Source organism: Chiroxiphia lanceolata, chromosome Z (assembly GCF_009829145.1).
Source record: "Chiroxiphia lanceolata isolate bChiLan1 chromosome Z, bChiLan1.pri, whole genome shotgun sequence".
Taxonomy (NCBI): domain Eukaryota; kingdom Metazoa; phylum Chordata; class Aves; order Passeriformes; family Pipridae; genus Chiroxiphia; species Chiroxiphia lanceolata.
Window position 1 is genome coordinate 73,259,387 of NC_045671.1, and position 20,733 is coordinate 73,280,119.

The following is a 20,733-nucleotide window of genomic DNA, read 5'->3' on the forward strand; positions in this document are numbered from 1 at the left end:
GAAATAATTGCAATTTTGAAACAGCTCCTTGAAAAGAAAGAATTATAGCATTTCATGTATTTTGTTAAGGTAAAAATCACATGCCTGATGTGAATATGGTAGGAACAATTGGCCACTAAGTGTCAGAATTCTGTGCTGAATTTGTGTTAAGTAATATCTGAAAAATATGACAATTTTATCTGAAAACTGGAATACTTTGTTTCAAATTCCAGAAGATAACTAGCCCTGCCATGAAGGGTGATTTCTTGATAAATTGTTTATATTCACATGGAAAATGTTTCAGAATCCTGAAACCTTCATTATTTTACCTTGTGCAGTCAGCTCCCCTTCTTCTCCCTCCAGCCCCTCAAATAGCTGAAATCTGTTAATTAAAACTCATGTTTATCTCACCAAAGACTAAATGACCACAATTAACATGTTTAAAAGTTCTGTTAAGTATAGTGAGATATATGCTCACTGTCAGGGAAAATGAAGCATCTTCATTGAAAAGAGTAAATGGGCTAAGGAATTTTTGATCTTCACAGTAATAAGAAAAGATTTGTTTTCGTTGCTGTTGTTTCTTCTTCATGTGGCTTATTGGAACAATTTTTTTTTTGTCTGATGCCAAAATATTTATTACTTTGCTCTTTAGGCACTCAGTATTTTCTTTTGAGTCCTTGATAAAGCTGAAGAACGTGATAGGTTTTTAGGGAGGTCAAAAATCATAATCTTTTTTCCTCCTTTTCTACCTATGTCCTGCTTTACCAGAAATTTAATAGTTAATCAAAAAATTGGTAGTTCTTATTCATTGAGGGAGTTTCGAGGAAACTAAATTTTAAGGAAAGAAAGTGTATGCAACAATATAACAGCTGGAAGTAATTTCATTAAAAAGTTAAATTAAAAAGTTAATTGTAATATGCTGATTTGCGTGTACTCCTGTGTTGGAATGTTTTAGTTTGAATTAAAATATGTCTTAAATAAAGTTAATGTGTCAGTGTAATACATGTACTTTTTAGATCATTATGAACAGAATATCTTTATTGCATGTCAGGTTTTAGTAACTAAGCACTAGGTGTTGATATTTGTTTATTTAGAGTAAATTTGAACTCAAATTGAAATGCATGAAAATCTGTGAGTCTTTATCATGGACCAAGCTGAAAATTTATATGAAAAACAGTAGGTTATCTATTCCACCTAAGATAAAATCAATTACATATATTCTTGATGTTGTTGAGGAAAAAGGTTTGTGCCTGTAAATTTCATTGTGGTTTTTTCACTACATGGAAATTAAAATATACATGTATGCATTTTGAATAAATAAATCTCAGGTTGTCCCAGTATTCTACTGCTTTTATTACTATTTTTATTTCAACAAGCAGCTGCTTTGGTGGAAGACAGATTTATTTGATCAATCATAGTGTTATAAATATAACCATGATAACTTACTATTGTAATTGTTATTATTATTGGATTATATCCTTCTTGAACTCCATCTGTTGTAATTCGTATGGCATGATCTATGTAATTTATGGTACCCTTGTATTAAAAGTTTCTTGATTTACTCTGAATATGCATAATAATATAGTAGTTGAAGCTGGAAGAGAACTGATAGGTATACTTTAGACATGCAGCACTTGAGTTTTATTCCTAAAAAATGCCCCAGTTGCTTTATAAATTTGGTTAAACTCACACTGGAATTATAGTATATAGAAAGACATGCCTTATATAATAAAAATAAGTTTTTTCATTTGGTGATGAAACAGGTAATACATATTTTGTTTATATATCCTTCCCCCCAATTTGCACATTGTTTCTTTTTTTTTTTTTACCAACTGCACCTCAGCTTTTCACCTCTTATTCACAGAAAGATGCCTTTCTGTCATATTCATTCCAGACATTGCTTTTTAAAGAGCAACCATTACAGCTCATGTCAGTATTCTGCATTATTCAACCTTAGCATTTCACAGTTATTCCTTATTCTTCTTAATACACTGTTACTCTGCGATGTCTCTGTAGGACTGAGCTTGATTTTATTTGCCAAAAGGTCTCTACCTCCGTATCACACAATTAAATACATATTCTTTCCTTTACAAAGCCTTATTTGTTACCAGGTTTTTGTCCATATTACAGAAGCCTGTGGTTTCTTTGTGGTTTTGGCATCCCTAACTATTGTTTGAAAAAAAAAAAATATTTATCACAAGAAAACACCAAACAATAAAAACTATGTGATAGAGAATTGTTTACTAAAACTCGTGTTAGAATATACTACTTAAGTATTTATTTAGCCTGAAAGAGCTGTGTGAAACGTTCCTAGAAAGCCCTGTTCTGTGGTACAGTGGCAGGGTGTCCAAGAGAAATGAAGAGTGACTGGTAGCATGTGAGAAAGCCCTGAATTCAAGCAGTTTTTCCATTGTGCAGAAAGTCTTCCAGGGTAGGTGGAACCGTATGGAATTGTCACACTGAACAGGCTGTTTTGTCATTTGCCTGTATTTAATTTGAGAAACAAGTTGATGCTGACCATCTGGTTCTTGACAATTTCTACGAGGTGTTTTGGATTCCATGCTGGAATTCTTATTAAATTTCCAGTCAAGTTACACACCGTAAGTCACAACAAGAATATGTTTTAAGCTACATGTACTGGGCAATAAAGCAGAAATTCGTATGAAGTTATTTTCCCGAAATAATGCCTAGCAGCTGTCCTAAAATAGATGCATAATTATTCAGAGTATATCTATTTGAGATACATTTCTCATTTCCCTTATTGTGCAAAGGCAGAAAAACGTGCCATGCACTGTTGGATTTTAGATAACACCTTTTTTAATATTCAACTGTTTATGTGCCTTTCTATTATAAATTGAGATTGACATAAATTATTATAGGATAAGTGGTAAGTGCTCAGTGCTCAGTGAATTCTTCTGGGAATATCTCAAAGAAGTAGATGAGTTTCACAAATACGTGAGCATGAGACATCCAGGTAGAATAATTCAGTACCATTGATTCCTTTCTATCATGTACATTAAAAAGAAAAAAGGTGAAAAATGTAGTTAGCAAAAGCAAACAATACAAAGGCAGGTGTATCATCCATCCAGCAGAAATGCACTTTTTTTTTTTTTTTTTTTTTTGCCTCTGAATTGAAATTTGTGAAGACTTATTCAGACCCTGGGGCGCTGTTAAAGTAGTGTGTCTGCTGGTGTTTGTCTCTAGTGCTTCTAACTATTAATCACATGGTCTCATTCCTGGTGATTCATGACACCTGCCACCTCTCCCCAGAAGATCAAAGTTGAAAATATGAGGCATATGAAAGAGATGAGACATTTTACTCCATCCAGCTCTGGAGTCTTCAGCACAGGAAAGACATGGACCATGAAGCAGAGCCAGAAGAGGGGCAAAAAAAATGGTCAGAGGGGTGGAGCAGAACCTTTCCTATAAGGAAAGGCTGAGACAGTTAGGATTTTTCAGCTTGGAGAGGAGAAGCCTCCATGGAGACCTTAATGCTTCAATGGAGTCTGTAAGAAAGCCTGCAGCAATGGAAAAAGGGGTGATGATTTTAAACTAAAAGAGGGTGGAGGTAGACTACATAAAAGGAGGAAAATTTTACAAAAGGGGTAGTGAAACACTGGGACAGTTTGCTTGTAGGTGTCCCATCCCTGAAAACATCAAAGGTCAGGTTGGATGGGACTCTGTGCAACCTGACCTGGTGGAAGGTGTCCCTGCTTATGTCAGGGCAGTAGGACTAGATGACCTTTAAAGTTCCCTTCCAACCCAAACTATTTTGTAGTTTCATGATTGCATATCATGTGAGTAGATTTTGGAGAAAATGCCTTTTTATTTTCTCCTCTTGATATTCATCTTGGTATCTAGGCTTCCAGTGTAGGTTTTGGCAGTAGAAAAAGGATCAGTGGCACATAAAATGTTCTCTTGCCTCAGTAGTGTGGGCAGCTCTCTGTGTGAAACACAGCAGGTTCATATTCTTCTCTTTCTGGTGCAGTTTATGACTAACTAGTTCCTTTTATTTTCTGTGCTGTAAAGAAACCTTTCACTAATGATATCCTTTTCTAACACTCACCAATGCAGTGCATTTGCTCATAAGATGAAATCTCGTTTCCCTTCATTTTTTTCTTTTTTGTGCTCACCAGTTGGACAATTTGTCCCAAATAGCACAGCTTCTTTTATCATTACAAATCTAATCTGTGGATAATGAAGTGAAAAAATGAGCTGTAGTGGTTTGCTTATGCCGAGACTGTAGAGAGAGTAGTTATAAAATTTTGCCTTTTGTGTTGTGTAAACCTAGAGCAGGAAATAAAGCTATGAAAGTAAAGAATAGTTCTATTTCTTCATTTCCCATGAGTGAAGAACTCTGGTGGAAGTATGGTGTATGTGAGTTTATCAAGAGCAATTAATAAATCCTATTGTTTGTTGTGAATGTATATGATTTACGGGATTTGAGAGAACTTCTAGCTCAAGAAGTCATGGCCAGTACAGTCTTTAGAAAGAGTTTTCCTTAAAGAACCAAATTAAACAACTTTAAAAAAAATAATAATTTTTGAAGGTGATCAAAAAACTCCCTTGATACATTCATATAAAAGTCTTACTGCTAATTAGAAATATCCATAATTATTCACCAGAAACTCTTAATTATGACAGTGAGAAAAAGATTTTTCGTTAATTAATATTTACGATTTTTGACAGTGGAAATCTGGTAGACAAACAGAAGGGTTAGAAGAAAAAGAATTCACCTGTGACTTCTCACTTGTCTGTTCCACCCAAAGAATATGATTACCCTGCAAAGAACCACTTCATAAAGTTGACATAATTTCCTCTTTTCCTAAACAACAGATGCCAGCCCAGTATAATTAGGGAAAGATTTGCTTTTACTTCTTCCAGGTTTTAAAGTTAATCTTCTTTCAGCTAAAACTAGATCAGATATTGATTCTCAATTTATATTTTTCAAATTTAAATAGAGAATGAACACATGCTCTGTATAGTAATTGAGCTGGAGAGGCATTTAACATCCAAAGTATTGATTAACATTTGCTTGTTTATGCACAATTGATTGCAAACTGCAGTTAAGTCTCCTTATTCTGAAACACTCAGGTTTTATTCTGTATGATGTTAGGACTCGCATACTAATAACAGTGAGATAATGATTTTGTCCTGTGTCTTTATCAAACGCACGTGCCATTGGCAAAGCAGAAGATTTTCACTTTTGTCAAGCTTGCAGTTGTTAAAAGGATTGAGATTATTTTTTATTTGATTTGGTTCAGTTTGTTTGTTTGGGTGTTTTTGTTTTTGTTGTTTTTTCTTTTTTTTTTTTAGAAACAGCAGTATCTAATGTGATTGCACATTAAATGTGATTGCAAAGACCTGTGCTGACATAGGTCTAAAGGAAATAAAAAGCATGTGCTGAAATTGTAGCTTTGTACTAAGACAAAGACTAGGCTGTGCCAGTTGTTATTCATGCAAATCATAGGGAGTGAGCTGTGAACCATTTCCCAGTTTTTTCTCTGAGGCTGGGTTAAACGTGAGCAAGTACAGCCACGTGAAAAACATTTATACCCTGGTAGTCTCATGAAATATTGGGGGCGGGGAGGGGGAACAACAAAAAAAAAGTAAAAGCACTGCTTCAATACTGATTCTTTTACATATGGTACAAGGAGAAGAATTTTTGAGAGATATGCTGCTCTCACATATAGAATTGATCCTGTTACAGTTCCAGTAAGTGGTACTTGTTGCATTAACCTGAACGTGGTGTTTTTCATTGGCAGATAATTGTGATGCTCAGTTGGTGTCTGCTTTGCCTCAGTCATCATTCAGCAGTTCTTCAGAGCTGTCCAGCAGCCACAGCCCTGGATTTGCAAGGCTTAATCGAAGAGAGGGTGAGTGCATTTTACTGATTGATCATTTTTAATTTTTTTTTAATATAATTTTTTTAAGAATTTTTTTACCTGTGCACAATGTTAAAATGATGCATAACTGGATATGGTCCAAATTTTTACTAAAGTGAAGGAAACTTGCCTGTTATTTTATTATTTATCTTAAACCTCTACACAAATCTTCTGAAATCTCTGTTTAGGTTTCAGTCATGTTTTCTAATTAATCATACATGTTCACTCTTTTTAGCCAATTGTGGGAATTTTTTTTTAAGCTAAGTGCAATTAAAATTATATAGCATTGCTATTTTTATCTTTTTTTGATGTAGCTAAAAGGTTTAGACACTTGGGTATCTGTCAGAATCTCTGGAGATTAACCATTTTACCTGAAGTTTAGAGGTAAATCAAGTATCATACATTGTGTCAAGAATACTGTAGAAATAAGAGATTATGATTTTCTTTTAACTATAGTAAACATGTTCTCCATTCCTAGTGATGACACTCCTACTACATCTTCTGTGTGAAGAGCATCTATTCAGAAGTTTTTTGACCATGTCTGTTAGATTACATAAAATCTGTCAAAAAAATATTTAGACTGTCACTGCACGTTAGACTTTGTGCTGTGCTTGTGGTTTATTTTTAACAATTAATTGTTAAAAAAACCTCAAACATACAAGTATGTTGAACATTCAAAAGCTAAAAATACTGAGAAATCTCAGTCATCAATCTCATTAAGTATCCAAGAGCTCAGTCAATTCTGTCAATAACAACTTAAAGGCAATTTTTCTCCTTTATTTTCCCCAGCATACCAGTGAGGCTCTTGGTTTTAACATCACAGTGCTACTGCCAAGGAGTAATAAATATCTTAGGGAGGATTTTATGTTGTTATTGGTAAAAAAAATCCCACTTGTTGACACCCTGAAGAAAGAAAATACCCTGTTTTAAAATTATGGCTGTTAAAACAGCTAAACTCTGGGTTAAAACAAAAACAATTTAAATGTGCAAGAGTGTACATTACAGTTTCAAATAATTTCTGTCTGGTGTCTGTAAACCAACCAGAAACCACAGTGTAGTCTAAATTCAAGTTGCAAGCTCAATTTCCCACCTATGGGAAGTTGTTAGACTACATGAGGGCTCAGTGGCTGCTCTGTGGGCTTATTGAAGAAGGAGCTCTTATGGATGCTGTCTTTTATGTAATTATTACTGATAAGGAGTCTGATGAATAAACTGATTCAAAGCTGCAATCCTGGGAGACTTCACTGAAATACTGTGTCTTAGGTCAAAACCTAGTCTTAATAATTCAGCATTAATACAGGTGATGAGAACGGTGGTGGTTATTCAGAGGCATCCAATTCCCCTCATATATTCAACTAACATATTTTACATTAATTTATATGATAGAGAAGTATATAAATTAAATCCTAAGGATATTTTGTATTGCCAAAAGTATTTCTGTCCTTGGATTTCTGTGATTTATTGGAACACTGATAGATGTAGTGGAGAAGGAATATCCCAAACTATTTAGTTATCCTAGTGTACAAATTTGATAAATATGAACTTCTGTTTTGAATGAAGCTGTGATGTCAGTGCAAATTGTATGACCTGGAAGGACTTGCCTTCACTAATATAATCTTAAATAAATCAGTTTTAACTTGGATTTTATTCCTTATTTTTCAGTGAGAGTACAGATTCAGTACTTGCTATGGAACCAGGAATACCTTTTCTGCACTGTATTTGTATTTAACTATTTTCTGTGAATTTTCAAGGGTAAACTGGACTGTATTTGTAGGTATATATACATGAAAGCTTTATTTGGATGGAACAAAGCTAATCATTGTACATACATGATTTTAAACAAAAACATTTAGCCACACAAAAAATGACTGCTAAACTATATAGACTGGTAGACTAGAAAAAAAAATAATCTTTTATTAGTGAAATATTGTATTTCTGTGTTGTCAGTGATGTCATAGAAGCAGTGAACACATCATTACAGTTTCAGAAGAAATCATCTGATAATTGAAAGTGGATAATTCATAGATAATTCTCTACTTTGAATAAAACCAAATCATTTATTCATCTCCAATTAGTGGTTGTGAGTGATTGTGACTTTCTGACATTCATTTAGGATAAGCAGATTGTGGTTCTAACCCAATAATATCTTTAGTCTTCAAAATGCCAAGACTAGGGAAATTTGAATGTAATTTAGACAGGAAAAAGTTGAGTGTGTTTACACTGATTATTTAGGAGTCTAACTTTTGTCATCAATAAAGAAATAAACCAAATATGCATATAAATTACACTGTTTCAGTTAGCAATGAAAAGTTAAAAAGTAGTAGGAACTTTATCAGGAATGTGGGAAGTTACACTGAAATGGTTCTTTGACTGTGTAGCTTTGTGTTTACTAAATGTAGAAAATTGATAGGGAAAGTTAAAGGGATTGAGGAGAGACCATTACCATTTTAACTGTGGTTAAAAAAAAAAAGAAAGTACAAAGTATATTTTACATGAAGACATAATAAAAATTATGTGAGCAGAGACGGATTAGCAGAACAGCTAACCGAGAGTATGTTTCAGTTCTCTGTAAGGACAAAGATAATGTGATTGAAATCCATGATAACAAAAATATTTCCAGTCCATTAGCAGTTAAGGAAAGTGATAACATCCAGAAATAACTCATTAAATGTTCTTCAAAGTTTTAATTATTACTAGTTCATTGATTTCCTGGAGTTTTGCAGATATTCAGTACTTCAGCACAGCTAATGAATGCTGCCAACTGCTAAGTAGTTACTCTGACATCAACTTTGTTTGCAATAACAGAAAAGTAGACAGAAAAATCAAGTAACAAGAACAAAGTAAAAAAAAACCAAATACTAATAGCAGTTAAATATTTTTAAAATGGAAAAGTAAATTTCATAAATCTCTGATTAGATTATTTCAATATAGTAGACATAAATGCAGGGGTTTCATATATGTGCAGTTTGACTTTTGGCCCAATGTCGTATGACTTTCTAATTTTAAGTAATAGCAAAATATTGGTACAGTCCAAATTAGATGTATTAAGATCTAGCTGGTTGACCTCAAAAAGCATTCATTATTCCTGTATAAAGGCGTTTCCACAGAATTTCAAAGGAAACTCTAAGGCCAACTTTGTTCAGTACTTTTGTAGGTTATATACAAGTAAACACAAATCCCTAGTGACAGGAACCATAAATGCCACTGTGTAGGCTGGATCCTCAAGGATGTGCTTCTGTGCACACAGAGAGAGGGTTGTGTCACTGCTGAGCTCAGGAACTTCTGATTTTGTCTGCAATGGGATGAGTATCTCACACTAGTTGTACATACACTTCAACCTAAGGTGACTGAAGGCCCACACCAAGACCTTAAACCATCTTGTCCGGGAGCTGCTTTATGCTGGTGATGCCGCCCTTGTTGCCCACACAGAAGCAACTCTGCAGCGTTTAACATCCTGCTTTGCAGATGCTGTTGAGCTCTTTGGGCTGGAAGTCAGCTTAAAGAAGACACAAGTTCTCCATCAACCTGCACTTCAGGAAGTCTTCCATCATCCCCATATCACCATTGGCCAATCAGAGCTCAAATCAGTCCAGCAGTTTAATTACCTGGGCAGCCTCATCTCCTCGGATGGTGAGATTGATGGAGAGATAGACAACAGGTTAGCAAAGGCATACAGTGCCTTTGGAAAGCTTCATAAAAGAGTTTGGCAAAACAAACACCTGAAGAAAAGTACCAAGATCAGTGTTTACAGAGCCATTGTGCTGTCTACTCTCTCATATGGATCTGAATCCTGGGTCATCTACCGCCACCACCTGCGACTCCTCGAACGCTTCCATCAACGCTGCCTCCGTACAATCCTAAACATCCACTGGTCACATTATGTGACCAATGCATCTGTTCTAGAACAGGCACAGTCACAAGTATTGAGGCCATGTTGCTGAGAACACAGCTGTGCTGGGCAGGGCACGTCTCCAGGATGAAGGACCAACCACCCCCTCCCTAAGATCCTGCTCTATGGTGAACTTGCCACCGGCTGCCGCAAGAGAGGAGCCCCAAAGAGGAGATACAAGGACTGCCTGAAACAACATCTCAGCCTTGGCCATATTGATCACCAGAACTGGTCTACTCTGGCCTCCAATCAGGAGGTCTGGAGACACACCTACAGCGGATTAGTGGGATGGGGGAGACCTCCAGGCGTAGGCTGCCAGCCCATTACCTGCGAGGTGAATGCCTTTCCCCCCTGCCCCCCAGCACGTGGCCCTGTGACCCCCCAAGGAGCACACAGACCACCAGGGAGGGACGGATGAAAGAGAGAGTTTATTGTGGGGCTGGGGTTTATAAGGCTTTTAGGAGGGTCAAAAGGGGACCAGTCACAAGTTCAGGGTCACATAGAAAAAAACAATCAGGTGAAGGGTCAACAGCCAATAGGAAGGGGTTAACAAAGGACCAATGAGAAACACCTCAGGACACCTTCCCAGGACACCTTCCCAGGACACATTTTGTGGGAACACAGGGGGTGTCAGGAAGAAGATCAGTGACTCTGCAAAAAGGTAAAAACCATTTTCAAACCTGTTTAAACCACCTTAAAAACTTCAGTTTCTATAACATTTGAACTATTTTCATTTTCTTCACTAGTCCATCTCTGACAGGACTTCTTCCATCCTGCATATGGCAAATCCATTGCCACACACACCATCTATAACGCTGCTGATGCCTTTGAGAACGCAGCAGGATCACCCTTGAGGAGAAAAGACAAGGCAGAAAGAATCGTGTCCTGCAGAATTTCCCACCTAAGGAGTCTTTCTGCTGTGCCTTTTGCAACCGGACGTGTCTGTCTCGTATTGGCCTTTTCAGCCAGCAGCGTGTTTGTAACAAACGTGGGCAGAGCCCTTCCCAAATCTTCGTTTGTGAAACCTGGCCATGATGTACATACACTCTAGGTCTCCATTCCTTTCCCACTGGAAAAGATTTAATAATTGCACTATGAGCCTTTATACCCAAGAATGCAGCAGACCTTCTTTTGAATTAATGAACTTTTGCAACCTTACATGTAAAAAATTCAGAAGACAATTATTTCACAGGAACACACACCACTGGAAGAGCCTTCATATTTGGGCAGCTAAATAAACTAGAGAAGGATTTGACTGTTATTATCTTGTCCCATATTCACACACAATTATTTGATCAAAATATGACAGAAGGAAATTGAATATTGAAGTTGTTAAATAGCCAAAAAACCTGGCTTAGAGCTTTCTCCTTCCCTGAAGTAGGAAGAAACCCATGTATTTTAATTATGCTGTCAGCTTACATTGCCAATTTTTCAGAATCACCCTGAAAATTTGAATGCATTAACAGCAACCTGGTCTGGTTTTTTTCTGGAGTGTATATGGAGCTTCTTTGTCTTTTTAATTAATCTTCACCTTACCATTTCACTGAATATCAAACTTATCTTATTGCATTCTTTTTATTTCAAAGAGCATTTAAAAGATAGTTTGTTAAATTTGGTACTGTAAGAGGCATATTTTTGTTTTTATGAAACAGTATAGTTTAATCACCTTTTGAGAACTCGCACTAGGTAGGTCAAAATGGGTAAATGGATTCTATCAACAGTTAAAGAAAACATCAAGTCAATGGTTAAATAAAAACAACCTTTCTCACACATTAAGAAGGGCTATTTTCAGCAATTTCTTTTTAAGAAGCAGTTTAACCTTCATAATGTAGTGCTAGCAATTAAAATTAGAGCAACAGACAAATTAAAAAACCTTAATAGCAGCTGGGATTGTATGTCACCAAAACATCATCAGGAAGAGCTTACTCCCTCCGTTTCAGTAATATGCAAATAAAATTCATTGGGGCTGATATTTTGCTTTACTAAAAACAATAAGAAAATGACACTTGAACAAAAAAGATCTAACCTGGTGGTAATTATTATGGTTTTATAAATTAAAAGCAAATCTAGGTTGAATCATGACTTAGATTTTTATGACTTACCTGACTTCAGCAGTTATGTTAGGAAAAAGTAACAGTCTAAATCTTTTACTTTTAAATAAAAAAGTAAGAAGCACTTGCTACAGTGATTTCTGCATAAAAGATGTGTGCTGTTGTATTGTCAGTGAAATTCCAGTTTCTGAGGAAGAAATCAGAGATGTATTTTTTTTCTGTAGCTTCTGCAATAATTACAACTTTCAGTGAGAACATTGCCATTGATCTCTCGGTATATTAATCATGAAATTGTCTTTAATACCATTGTACAGCTTCACTTTTCTGTAGGAAAAGTTTTTAACACCTGTATTAAACACCTTAAAATATCTGGGCACATTTGAAAGTTGCATATGGTGTTGCACGTGCACATGTTACACTCGCATGATTTTAAAAAATTCTGAAGTGTACATTAAAGGTAGAATTTGGAGCAGTATTATTTATGTCTAAATTCAAGTTTATGCTGCTTTTGTTTTGGTTTGTCTTGTGTTCATATCTGTATGTCTTGTGAGTCTGATATTGCAATAGGGTTTTGGGGAGCAGGAAAGAGAAAATGAGAAAGAAAGTGAAAAAAAGAAAAAGAAAACTAAACTCTCTCTTAAGCAGAGTGAGTAAATAGGATCAAAGATTTACTCACATTTTAAATATTTACAGCCCATTCTGCTTTCATGAACATTTAGGAGGAGTTAGGAATATTCATACAGTTATTTCTAGAAACCTAATTCCAGCCTTGTTGTCAAAATTTGTTCAAGCATAACAAAGGTTTCAGCCAACTATTTCATGTGTTTCATCAGTGGAATAGTAAAATCAAATTATGGTGAAATGCAGAGAAGAAATGGTAATAAGGGTATTTTATTACTGAAATTTGTTTGGGTCTGTTTTTCTACCTGAAACAGAGCTATGGGGATAGAGTAAAAAAAATGAGAACAATTTTGTAAAAAAGATCAAATAAAAATTTACTTCAAAAATAAAATTTGCTACAACCCCTGCTATCCCCTTTGTTAAAGTTAATATAATAAAAACCAGCAATCTGGATATAGCCATTTTGATATTGTGTTTAGATGGTTTTAGTTAAAATATTTTTTAAATCTTATATAAAGGCTAAATTTTATGAAAAAATTTGAATCATTGTGATGGCTTTTAGAGAGTCACGATAGAATTTGACTTCCAGCATCCTTTGCAGTAATGAAAAATTTAAGATCCTACCTGTCTTAATATTTTGAGGGCTGCAAAAATAGATTGTAAGTGATGATGCACCTGATTTTCCTCAATTTTTTCCTGCATGTTTGAGGCAAGGGGAGAGGGGTTGGAATTTTTTTGCTGAAAAATCAAAAGCACTCAAAAGTGTTCACCAATTTCTAGACTGGACAAATTGGGGATTTTTAAAAATTTCCTAAATTGAAAAAGAAAAGTGGAAAATTTTCCATTTTTAAAGAACTCTGAAATTTTCGATTCTTAAGGGAAGAAATCTAGAAATATGAAACATTTTTCCTGCTGTGCCCCTGCAGAAAACTCCGAGATTTTACCTGGACATCTCCTTTAAAATAGTTTTCCTTAGCCTGTTAGGAATCAATTTTCTCGCATACATGGTTTTTTTTGGTTTTATTATCCTGCTCCTACTGCTATTACACTACCATGTCAGAGCCACACTAGGGTGTACAGATAAATGGAGAACTCAGAATTCCTGGACTAAATCAGTCTCAAACTCCTAGAAAATGGTGTCATTCTTACAAATATTTTTGTCACTATTTCCCTTATTACCAAATACTAATAATTCATCTAAATATTTTCATAATCTTTATACTATTATGCAATGTTTATTATATTACAGTCTAGTCTAAATCCTTAGATATCTCAAAGATACAGAAAATCATGAGCTAAGCAACTTGAGAAAATAGTAGGTAAGAGCTGAAAGTACATCAGACACTCATAAAACGTGTCTTTAGAAAGTAACAGACTCATGATACTAAATTCACTAAGATACAAAGGAATTTTCTGGTGAAAAGTTACTGACTTGTCTCTGTCTCATCTTTTTTGCTATAAAAGTGAACAGAAATAAAGTGCCCATTAATAGGATTTTATTTTTAAAATTTTTAATCAAATCCAATATTAAAGTTAGATCTGATAATAAAGAATAAGTGAAATACACAGATATAATTAGATAACTACATTATGCATGCAAAATGCATTTTTACATACATAATGCTATTTTTGTTCACTTTTTTAAACTTTCTGTCACAAACTGATCCTGCTCTGGACTTTTGAGGTGAGATAGACAGTGATTTCCTATTTCTTTGCTGTTTTAAATAAACTTCATTGGCCTCCTGGCCGGATGAAGAAGAGTAGTCTTTGTCTAACTTATATCCTTTTGTTTTCCTTCCAAAACATGAATAATTTATATTCTAGGTGAATAATCTTCAGTTACAACCTGTTGTATGTAAGGGCTTTGACAGAGAAATGAGTGTTATATCATGAAAATTAGTGCAACAGAAACCCAGTACACTTGTTAGTCTGTTAGTCTGTCATTATTTAACAAAATGAAGAATTCTGTTTTGAGTAATTCAAAGTTCAATGCTATGCATTTTTGTGTATTAATGTCATTTAAGAATCAATGGATTGTAATGTACCTTAAAAAAATACTGTCATCATTTGCAGGATCAAAGATATTTCTTAGTTATTTTTTTGCAGTTAAATAATTTATGGACTTGCGGTTGCTCCAAAAAGCCTTCACCTGTGTGTTCTAAAATTGCCATGGATACTCTGACATGAGAGCTGCTTTGCATATTTTGTAGGTTTTACAATCCCCCTTCAATTTTAGATATTAGGGACCTAAACTGCAGCATCATGAAGATTCTAGAATTTAATAATTTTCTTTAACTTTCTTTCTGTTGTTGTTGTTGTCGTCTCTTCCTAGTGACACAGTTGTACTTGTAAATTATATATTATATATTATACAGTATATAGTATATAGTATATAGTATAATACTAATAATAATTATATGCTATATAATATTAGATAATATATATAATATACATATATATAGTATATATATAATATATATACAATATACATATGCACATGCATATATATATAATATATTATATATTATGAACCATATTAAAGGAAACTAAAAGATCACCAATAAATTAAGCTGCTGAGTCTTCAGTATCTCAAGGTAAAAGAATCATCTTCCTTTATATAGTGTGTGAGTTTACCTAGGCTTCCAGAAGATAAGCAAAGAGAAATATAACCTTAAATATTCCTGTTTGAGGAAGCAGGTTTAAATGAAAATTCAAAATAAAATCCAAAATGAAATTGTTACCTACATTAAGAAATGCATCTAAAGAGAGGTTATTCATTGTATTCAAAACTAATTATTCATTCTCAAACTATACCTAATGAATCTGAAAATTCAATAGGAATCTTCAAGACTTTTCAAGGTTTGAAATCGAAAACAGAATTTTAAGTCTATTGCCCAGGAATTTCCTGAAAAATAATTATTTAAATAAATAAATAAATGAATAAATAAATAAAAATCCACGAGAAACTAGTAATAACTAAATCTCCAGGAAAATGAGGAGGGCTTAGTTAAAATCATTTGCATCTTGAAAAAATATATTTTGCTCAATAGTGGTTAAGAACAGTGGGTAACACAATATAGAAATATTATTCCCCATTTTATCAACATTTATTTTTTGTCGATAAGTTGAAATGATCTCTTCATTTTAAAATTTCTGAAATGTAACAAAATATATACATTGCTGAATATCCTGTGGGAGCAGGATAGTACAAGTATGGCTAGGCTAATGTAATTTTGAAATGCAGATGGGATTTTAAGTACATAATTAGTGTCATTGATCAAGCCTTGATTTAAAAATATCCACAACTGAGATCTTCGGTGTTGCCAGCTGCAAGAAGAGAGACACAAGGGTGGAATTTTAACATAACCACAGTCCAGAAACCTTTACACTTTTGCACTTTTAGCATCATATATGATGATAGCTGCATTCTGAATTTTAAAGGGGAATGTTAGAAATAATTTTAATAATTAGATAAAAATGTTAAACAAACGTATAAAATAGACGTCACCCAAAATTTTTTCAGCATTATGGTTTCTGTTGTGGGTAAAAAGTTGTGCTCATTATTTTTAGAAATAAAGCAGCCAAAGTCTTCCTCTGATATTAGATCCTTGAGCTGGAGAAAGATGAATGTCTTTCTGATGGGAAATCAAAAGTGTCTATTGATTCTAAGGCATAAATTGTCAAAAGACCACTGGCAGTATCTCACTGATAAATTTGTTTTCGGACAGCCTTGATATTTCAACTTCTAACATTTTAAAAGGGATTAAGCTACCTCATGTTGAGTGCACCTGATTTCTAAATATAGAACGAAAGGGTAGAGTGGGATCTCCACTTTTGCTGTTGTTGAGAGGGATAATAGATTTACATCTGGAAAGCAGAACCCTTTGTTTGAGGTTATTGTATGTCTCTAATTCTGAAATGGGATGTTTGCAGTCTAAGAGCGTTTATGAAATCCTTGATTTTAATTAAGCTCAAAACAAAAGAAAAAAGTAGCAGACCACAAAAAGTGAATTCAGGTCCTTAAATATTGTAGAAGTACCTCAGATCAAACAAAATCAGAGTTGATTTAGAACAGGAAAGAACTGGAAAAATATATTTGTTTTTTCTTTCAGTAATTTTAGTTTTTCTCCTTTTATTCCATCTCATTTTCTACAAGAGATTTTTCATACAATATTCAGTGAATCATTTTCATGTTTTTCAATATATCTTTGCAATATTTATATCCAAAAACTTCAAGAAATCTTATAAACATATTTTGATTGATAGACCATGAGAGTTTAATTAGATATTTTACCTTCATTAATTGTAAGAATTCTGGACAATGTATGCACTGTTGTTTTATTTAGACCTGTGCTAAGATAGTGTTTTATCTTTCTAGGTGTTCAGTGTATTCTCACCTTGTTAACTGCAAAATATCCTTTTGACTTTATAACAATAAATGTGAGACTCATTACATTGTTAAAAAGAGTATTGCATTCTGAAGTGAACACTAGTTGGCAAAAGAGACACTTCTTCTGTTTAGAAACTAACTGCTCCTGAGTGTAGCTGATACTAGAAAAAATCCTTAAGCAGTGATGACTTTACAGATTTTCAAAGTACAGCTATTAGAGGTAAATATTTCTGAACTACTAAAATGTAAATATTCTGACAAAGTTCTGCAAAGTTTAACATATCCATAGCCGTATACATTTTGCTAAGAAGCAAACATTCAATAGAAACATAAGTAAAAGTACTATGAGCATTAACTGTGTGTGCTTTACACATGATCTAAAATACAATAAACCAGAACAGATTTTGATCTAGCTATTGATTTTTTAATGATGAATCAGGATTCTTATATATTAAAGTATTAATTCAATAGGTTTGTTTTCTGTGTGATTCTGCTTTTTGCACTTTCCCTCTAGCACTGTAGCCAGTATTTAGGTATAAGATCTTTTTCATAAACCAAAAATCATTTTTTTTTGCTTATCTGGACTTCTTTCCTAAGTTACCCTTTTTTACATCCTCTAATAGTCGTAGCAGTAATAGTTTTAAAATATATTATGTAGGGAAATCAGAGGGTATAATAAGTAATTTCTGGATAAAATCACAGGCCTGGCTACTAATTTCCTGCTGAAGACCAGCTGTCTACATTTAGCAAAAAGTCAACCTTGAAATTGGTAAGCTTAGAAGACTAGTCATGAAAGAACCATTCAGGCAAAAGTGAAATGACCCATTAAAATCATAGATTTCACAACTCATTACATTGTTGACTGTGTTTCCTCAAGGGATTGTTTTGCCTTTTGGAGAACTAAGAAGGCTTGATTACTTTTCTAGCCTGAAGAAAAAGGGAAAAGCTTTCATCATTTAATCTTTCAAGTGCTAGAGATACAAGCGTGTGCCAAAATGAAACGGCAGAAGAAAACAAACAAAAAACCACCCCCTCTCGCCTTTTATTTGTAATTGCAACCAAAAAATGTCTTATTTTTGCTGTTACATGAATATTTGTCACGTAAAATTAATCTCATGATCATAATTGGTGCCTTTAAGTTTTCCAGTACGTTTACATGGAAACACAGACCAACGTAATCAAACTGTAATCAGCAGAGTTGCTGAAGGGGTCAGATGCATGCATGGGTTTATTCAGAGTTGTCCTAGGATAAAAAGTGTTTTCCCCTGGAGTTAGAAAGTGGTAACCCCTAGTGGGGGTGGTGTTTCTGGGTGCAGGGCCAATCACAAGCTACATTTCGCTCCTTTGAAATCAACATATTATAACAGACCGGAGAAGAAGAGATGACATAGTTGGAAGAGATGTAGCTGTGTTTTAGGGGAGGGGAGAAGGACCAGGAGCCCCGCTGGGGGCTAGGCCCCCCTCAGCTCCCCACTGGGGGCTGCAGAAGCCCAGAACAGTGTTAAACTGGATGGGGTGCCATAGTCAAAGGTTGGGGGAGTTTCTCCGCTGTGAGTGGGCAGCAGAAGACACTGAAAGCGGCAGTGGAGCAGCACTGACCAGAGAACTGTGGCCGAGAGCCAAAGAGATAACAAGCAGCAGAGATGGCACAGAGCCGGCTGAGACACTGAGATGTTCCTGCAGGAGGGAGAGCTGGCAACAAAGCAGAGAAAACTCAGCAGAGACTGTTTTGGGGGCAAGACTGAATTACTTTCCCAAAACCCTGAGACCTCCTAGAGAGGAGGGGTGGACTTCCAAATTCTTAGGAAGTCCCAAAATGCAGCAGCAGCTGGAGAGAGAGAGAAGAGCTGAGAGCTCAGAGACGTCCTGAGAGCTGGACCAGGACGGAATGCAGAGGAGATGGCCTTGCCCCCCTGCTGCTGACATGCTGTCAGTTTGAGACAGAGCAAAGGAGCTCTGGTAGAACGCTTGGGGCAAAGACTGAACTGAGAAGTACCCTAAACGTTCTGAGTCAGGAGGCGTTTGAATCCCCTGAGGAAGGGACTGCCATGAAGATGCCCTGCACATCGTGATATGACCGTGGTGAAGCGAGTTTTGGTGAAGCTGCTTTGCAGCCCACAGGAGAGAGACCTTTGGTTGGAGCTGAAGGGCTGAGAAGGGTGAGAGGAGACCCCCTTGTATTGTAACGGAGAGAGAAATCTTCCAGCTATGACAAATCCAACTACATTGAAGAGGAGAGACACTGCTGCTCTGAAAGTGGAAAGGATCTTTCCTTCTTCTCTTCTGAATTTTTATTGGAGGGAGAGGAGGGACTTGGTCTAATGTAAATATTGTTTTACCATAGGAGAGATAGTTACAATTGTATGTATAATGTTTTATAGTATTTATTTGTATAATAAACCATAATTTAATTCCCTTCCCCCCATACTGAGTTGTGTTACGTCTGGAAAAACCTCTCACACTGAAGTAAATTGTGGGAGGGGCGCTTGGACTTGGAAATTGAATTTTTGGGGGTCTCAAACCATCACAACACTAAAGTGAGAGAGCACAAAACCCACCATGTCTCTGTTGTCATTTCTTAAGAGCATGCAAGATGTTTTTTCTCTCACGGATCCAGAAAAGTCATGTGTGTTCGTATTTCCCAGAATCCTTAAAAATGTTTCCAAATTTGTCCATGTGACTGATCCGTGTCTTCCACTTTAGTACCAAAGACTGTATTTTTCAGCTAGAGCCAGACTTTGTGAGCCACTGTTAAGCAGTTCTCCCTCAGGTATCCATCATTTTCTGGGCCTGGGAGCAGTGAAGAAACCACGAGGAATTCGGGAAGGTTCCGGCTGCGCTGGGATTTCTGGCACACGGAATTATAACACCGGGAATGGCAGCATCAATACTGCTGGACTGTTTGACCTAAGTGGCAGGATCTGAAGCAGCTGGAGCCTTATTCTGGGAGGACATACATAATTACAAACAGGAAGAACTTTCTGAATGCCAGAATTTTGCTTTAGAGAAGGCAATATTCCCAGTGCAGTTTCTGGCTGTATTCCATCTGCTCTAGCTCTTAAGTACTTTCACGTGCCTTTTACACTAATTTCCCTAACTTTACACCATTTCTGAGATCAGAAGAGGCAAAGGCACAATTAATTCATAGCTTCTAGTAGCTGAGGCAGTTTTGGCTTACCTGGTCCCAAATGTCCTTCTGGCCTTCAGGACTCAGTTTCCCAGTCAAACTACGAGACATTTAAACCAGATCTAGAGGAATGCTCCTGTTGAACATTTGCATGCTGTCACAGGTTGACAGTTACATGTAAGAAGTGACCATGCAGATCCAGGATATCCTGACATGAAAGTAGTCATCAGAATACATTTTTCACCTCAAAATCCCTATGGATATTGGATGTTACCTGCAACTGATTCAGATTTTGGAATCAATGAGCCTTTGACTTCTCATTGAATCCAAAGCAAATACTAACTTAATATCTTCATCTGTGTTATAAAAGTTGCCTACTGGCAATATCAGTTTATCCTCCATTTGTGTAACGTTTGATTTTTTTTTCACCTCATAACATCCATATTTATTCCTGAAATACACAAAAAAACCCAAGCCCAGCACTCAGAGAACATATTCTTTCTTGGATCACAATTTATTCTTTCTGATTGTCATTCATTACCATTTCCTGGTTTCAGCTTACTTAAAGACATATTTTCACACATGAAGTATTTTTGATGAATCCAGTTATGTTAAACCTCTCTAACTGAAGTCCAGTTCAAGTCACAGTATTCTTTGTCCTCATGTCTTCTGTACTGAATGTTCTGTCTTCCCATCATATGAACCGCAAAATAAATTTCCTCATTTCAATTCTAGTACCTGGTGGTAGCCCATAAATCTCAGCAGCACCAGTTTTTCAGTGGACCAGTGTA

General features: G+C 35.4%; 1 protein-coding gene across 2 annotated transcripts in view; it reads left to right on the plus strand.

Moving 5' to 3' along the window:
• Positions 1-20,733, plus strand: part of LOC116780374 (contactin-associated protein-like 4) — a 202,069-nt gene that overhangs the window by 38,792 nt on the left and 142,544 nt on the right. For both annotated transcript variants that reach the window (XM_032675302.1, XM_032675301.1), the window contains exon 2: positions 5,745-5,855. In XM_032675302.1, coding sequence (XP_032531193.1) covers positions 5,745-5,855 — 111 coding nt within the window. The remainder of the gene's footprint in view (positions 1-5,744; positions 5,856-20,733) is intronic.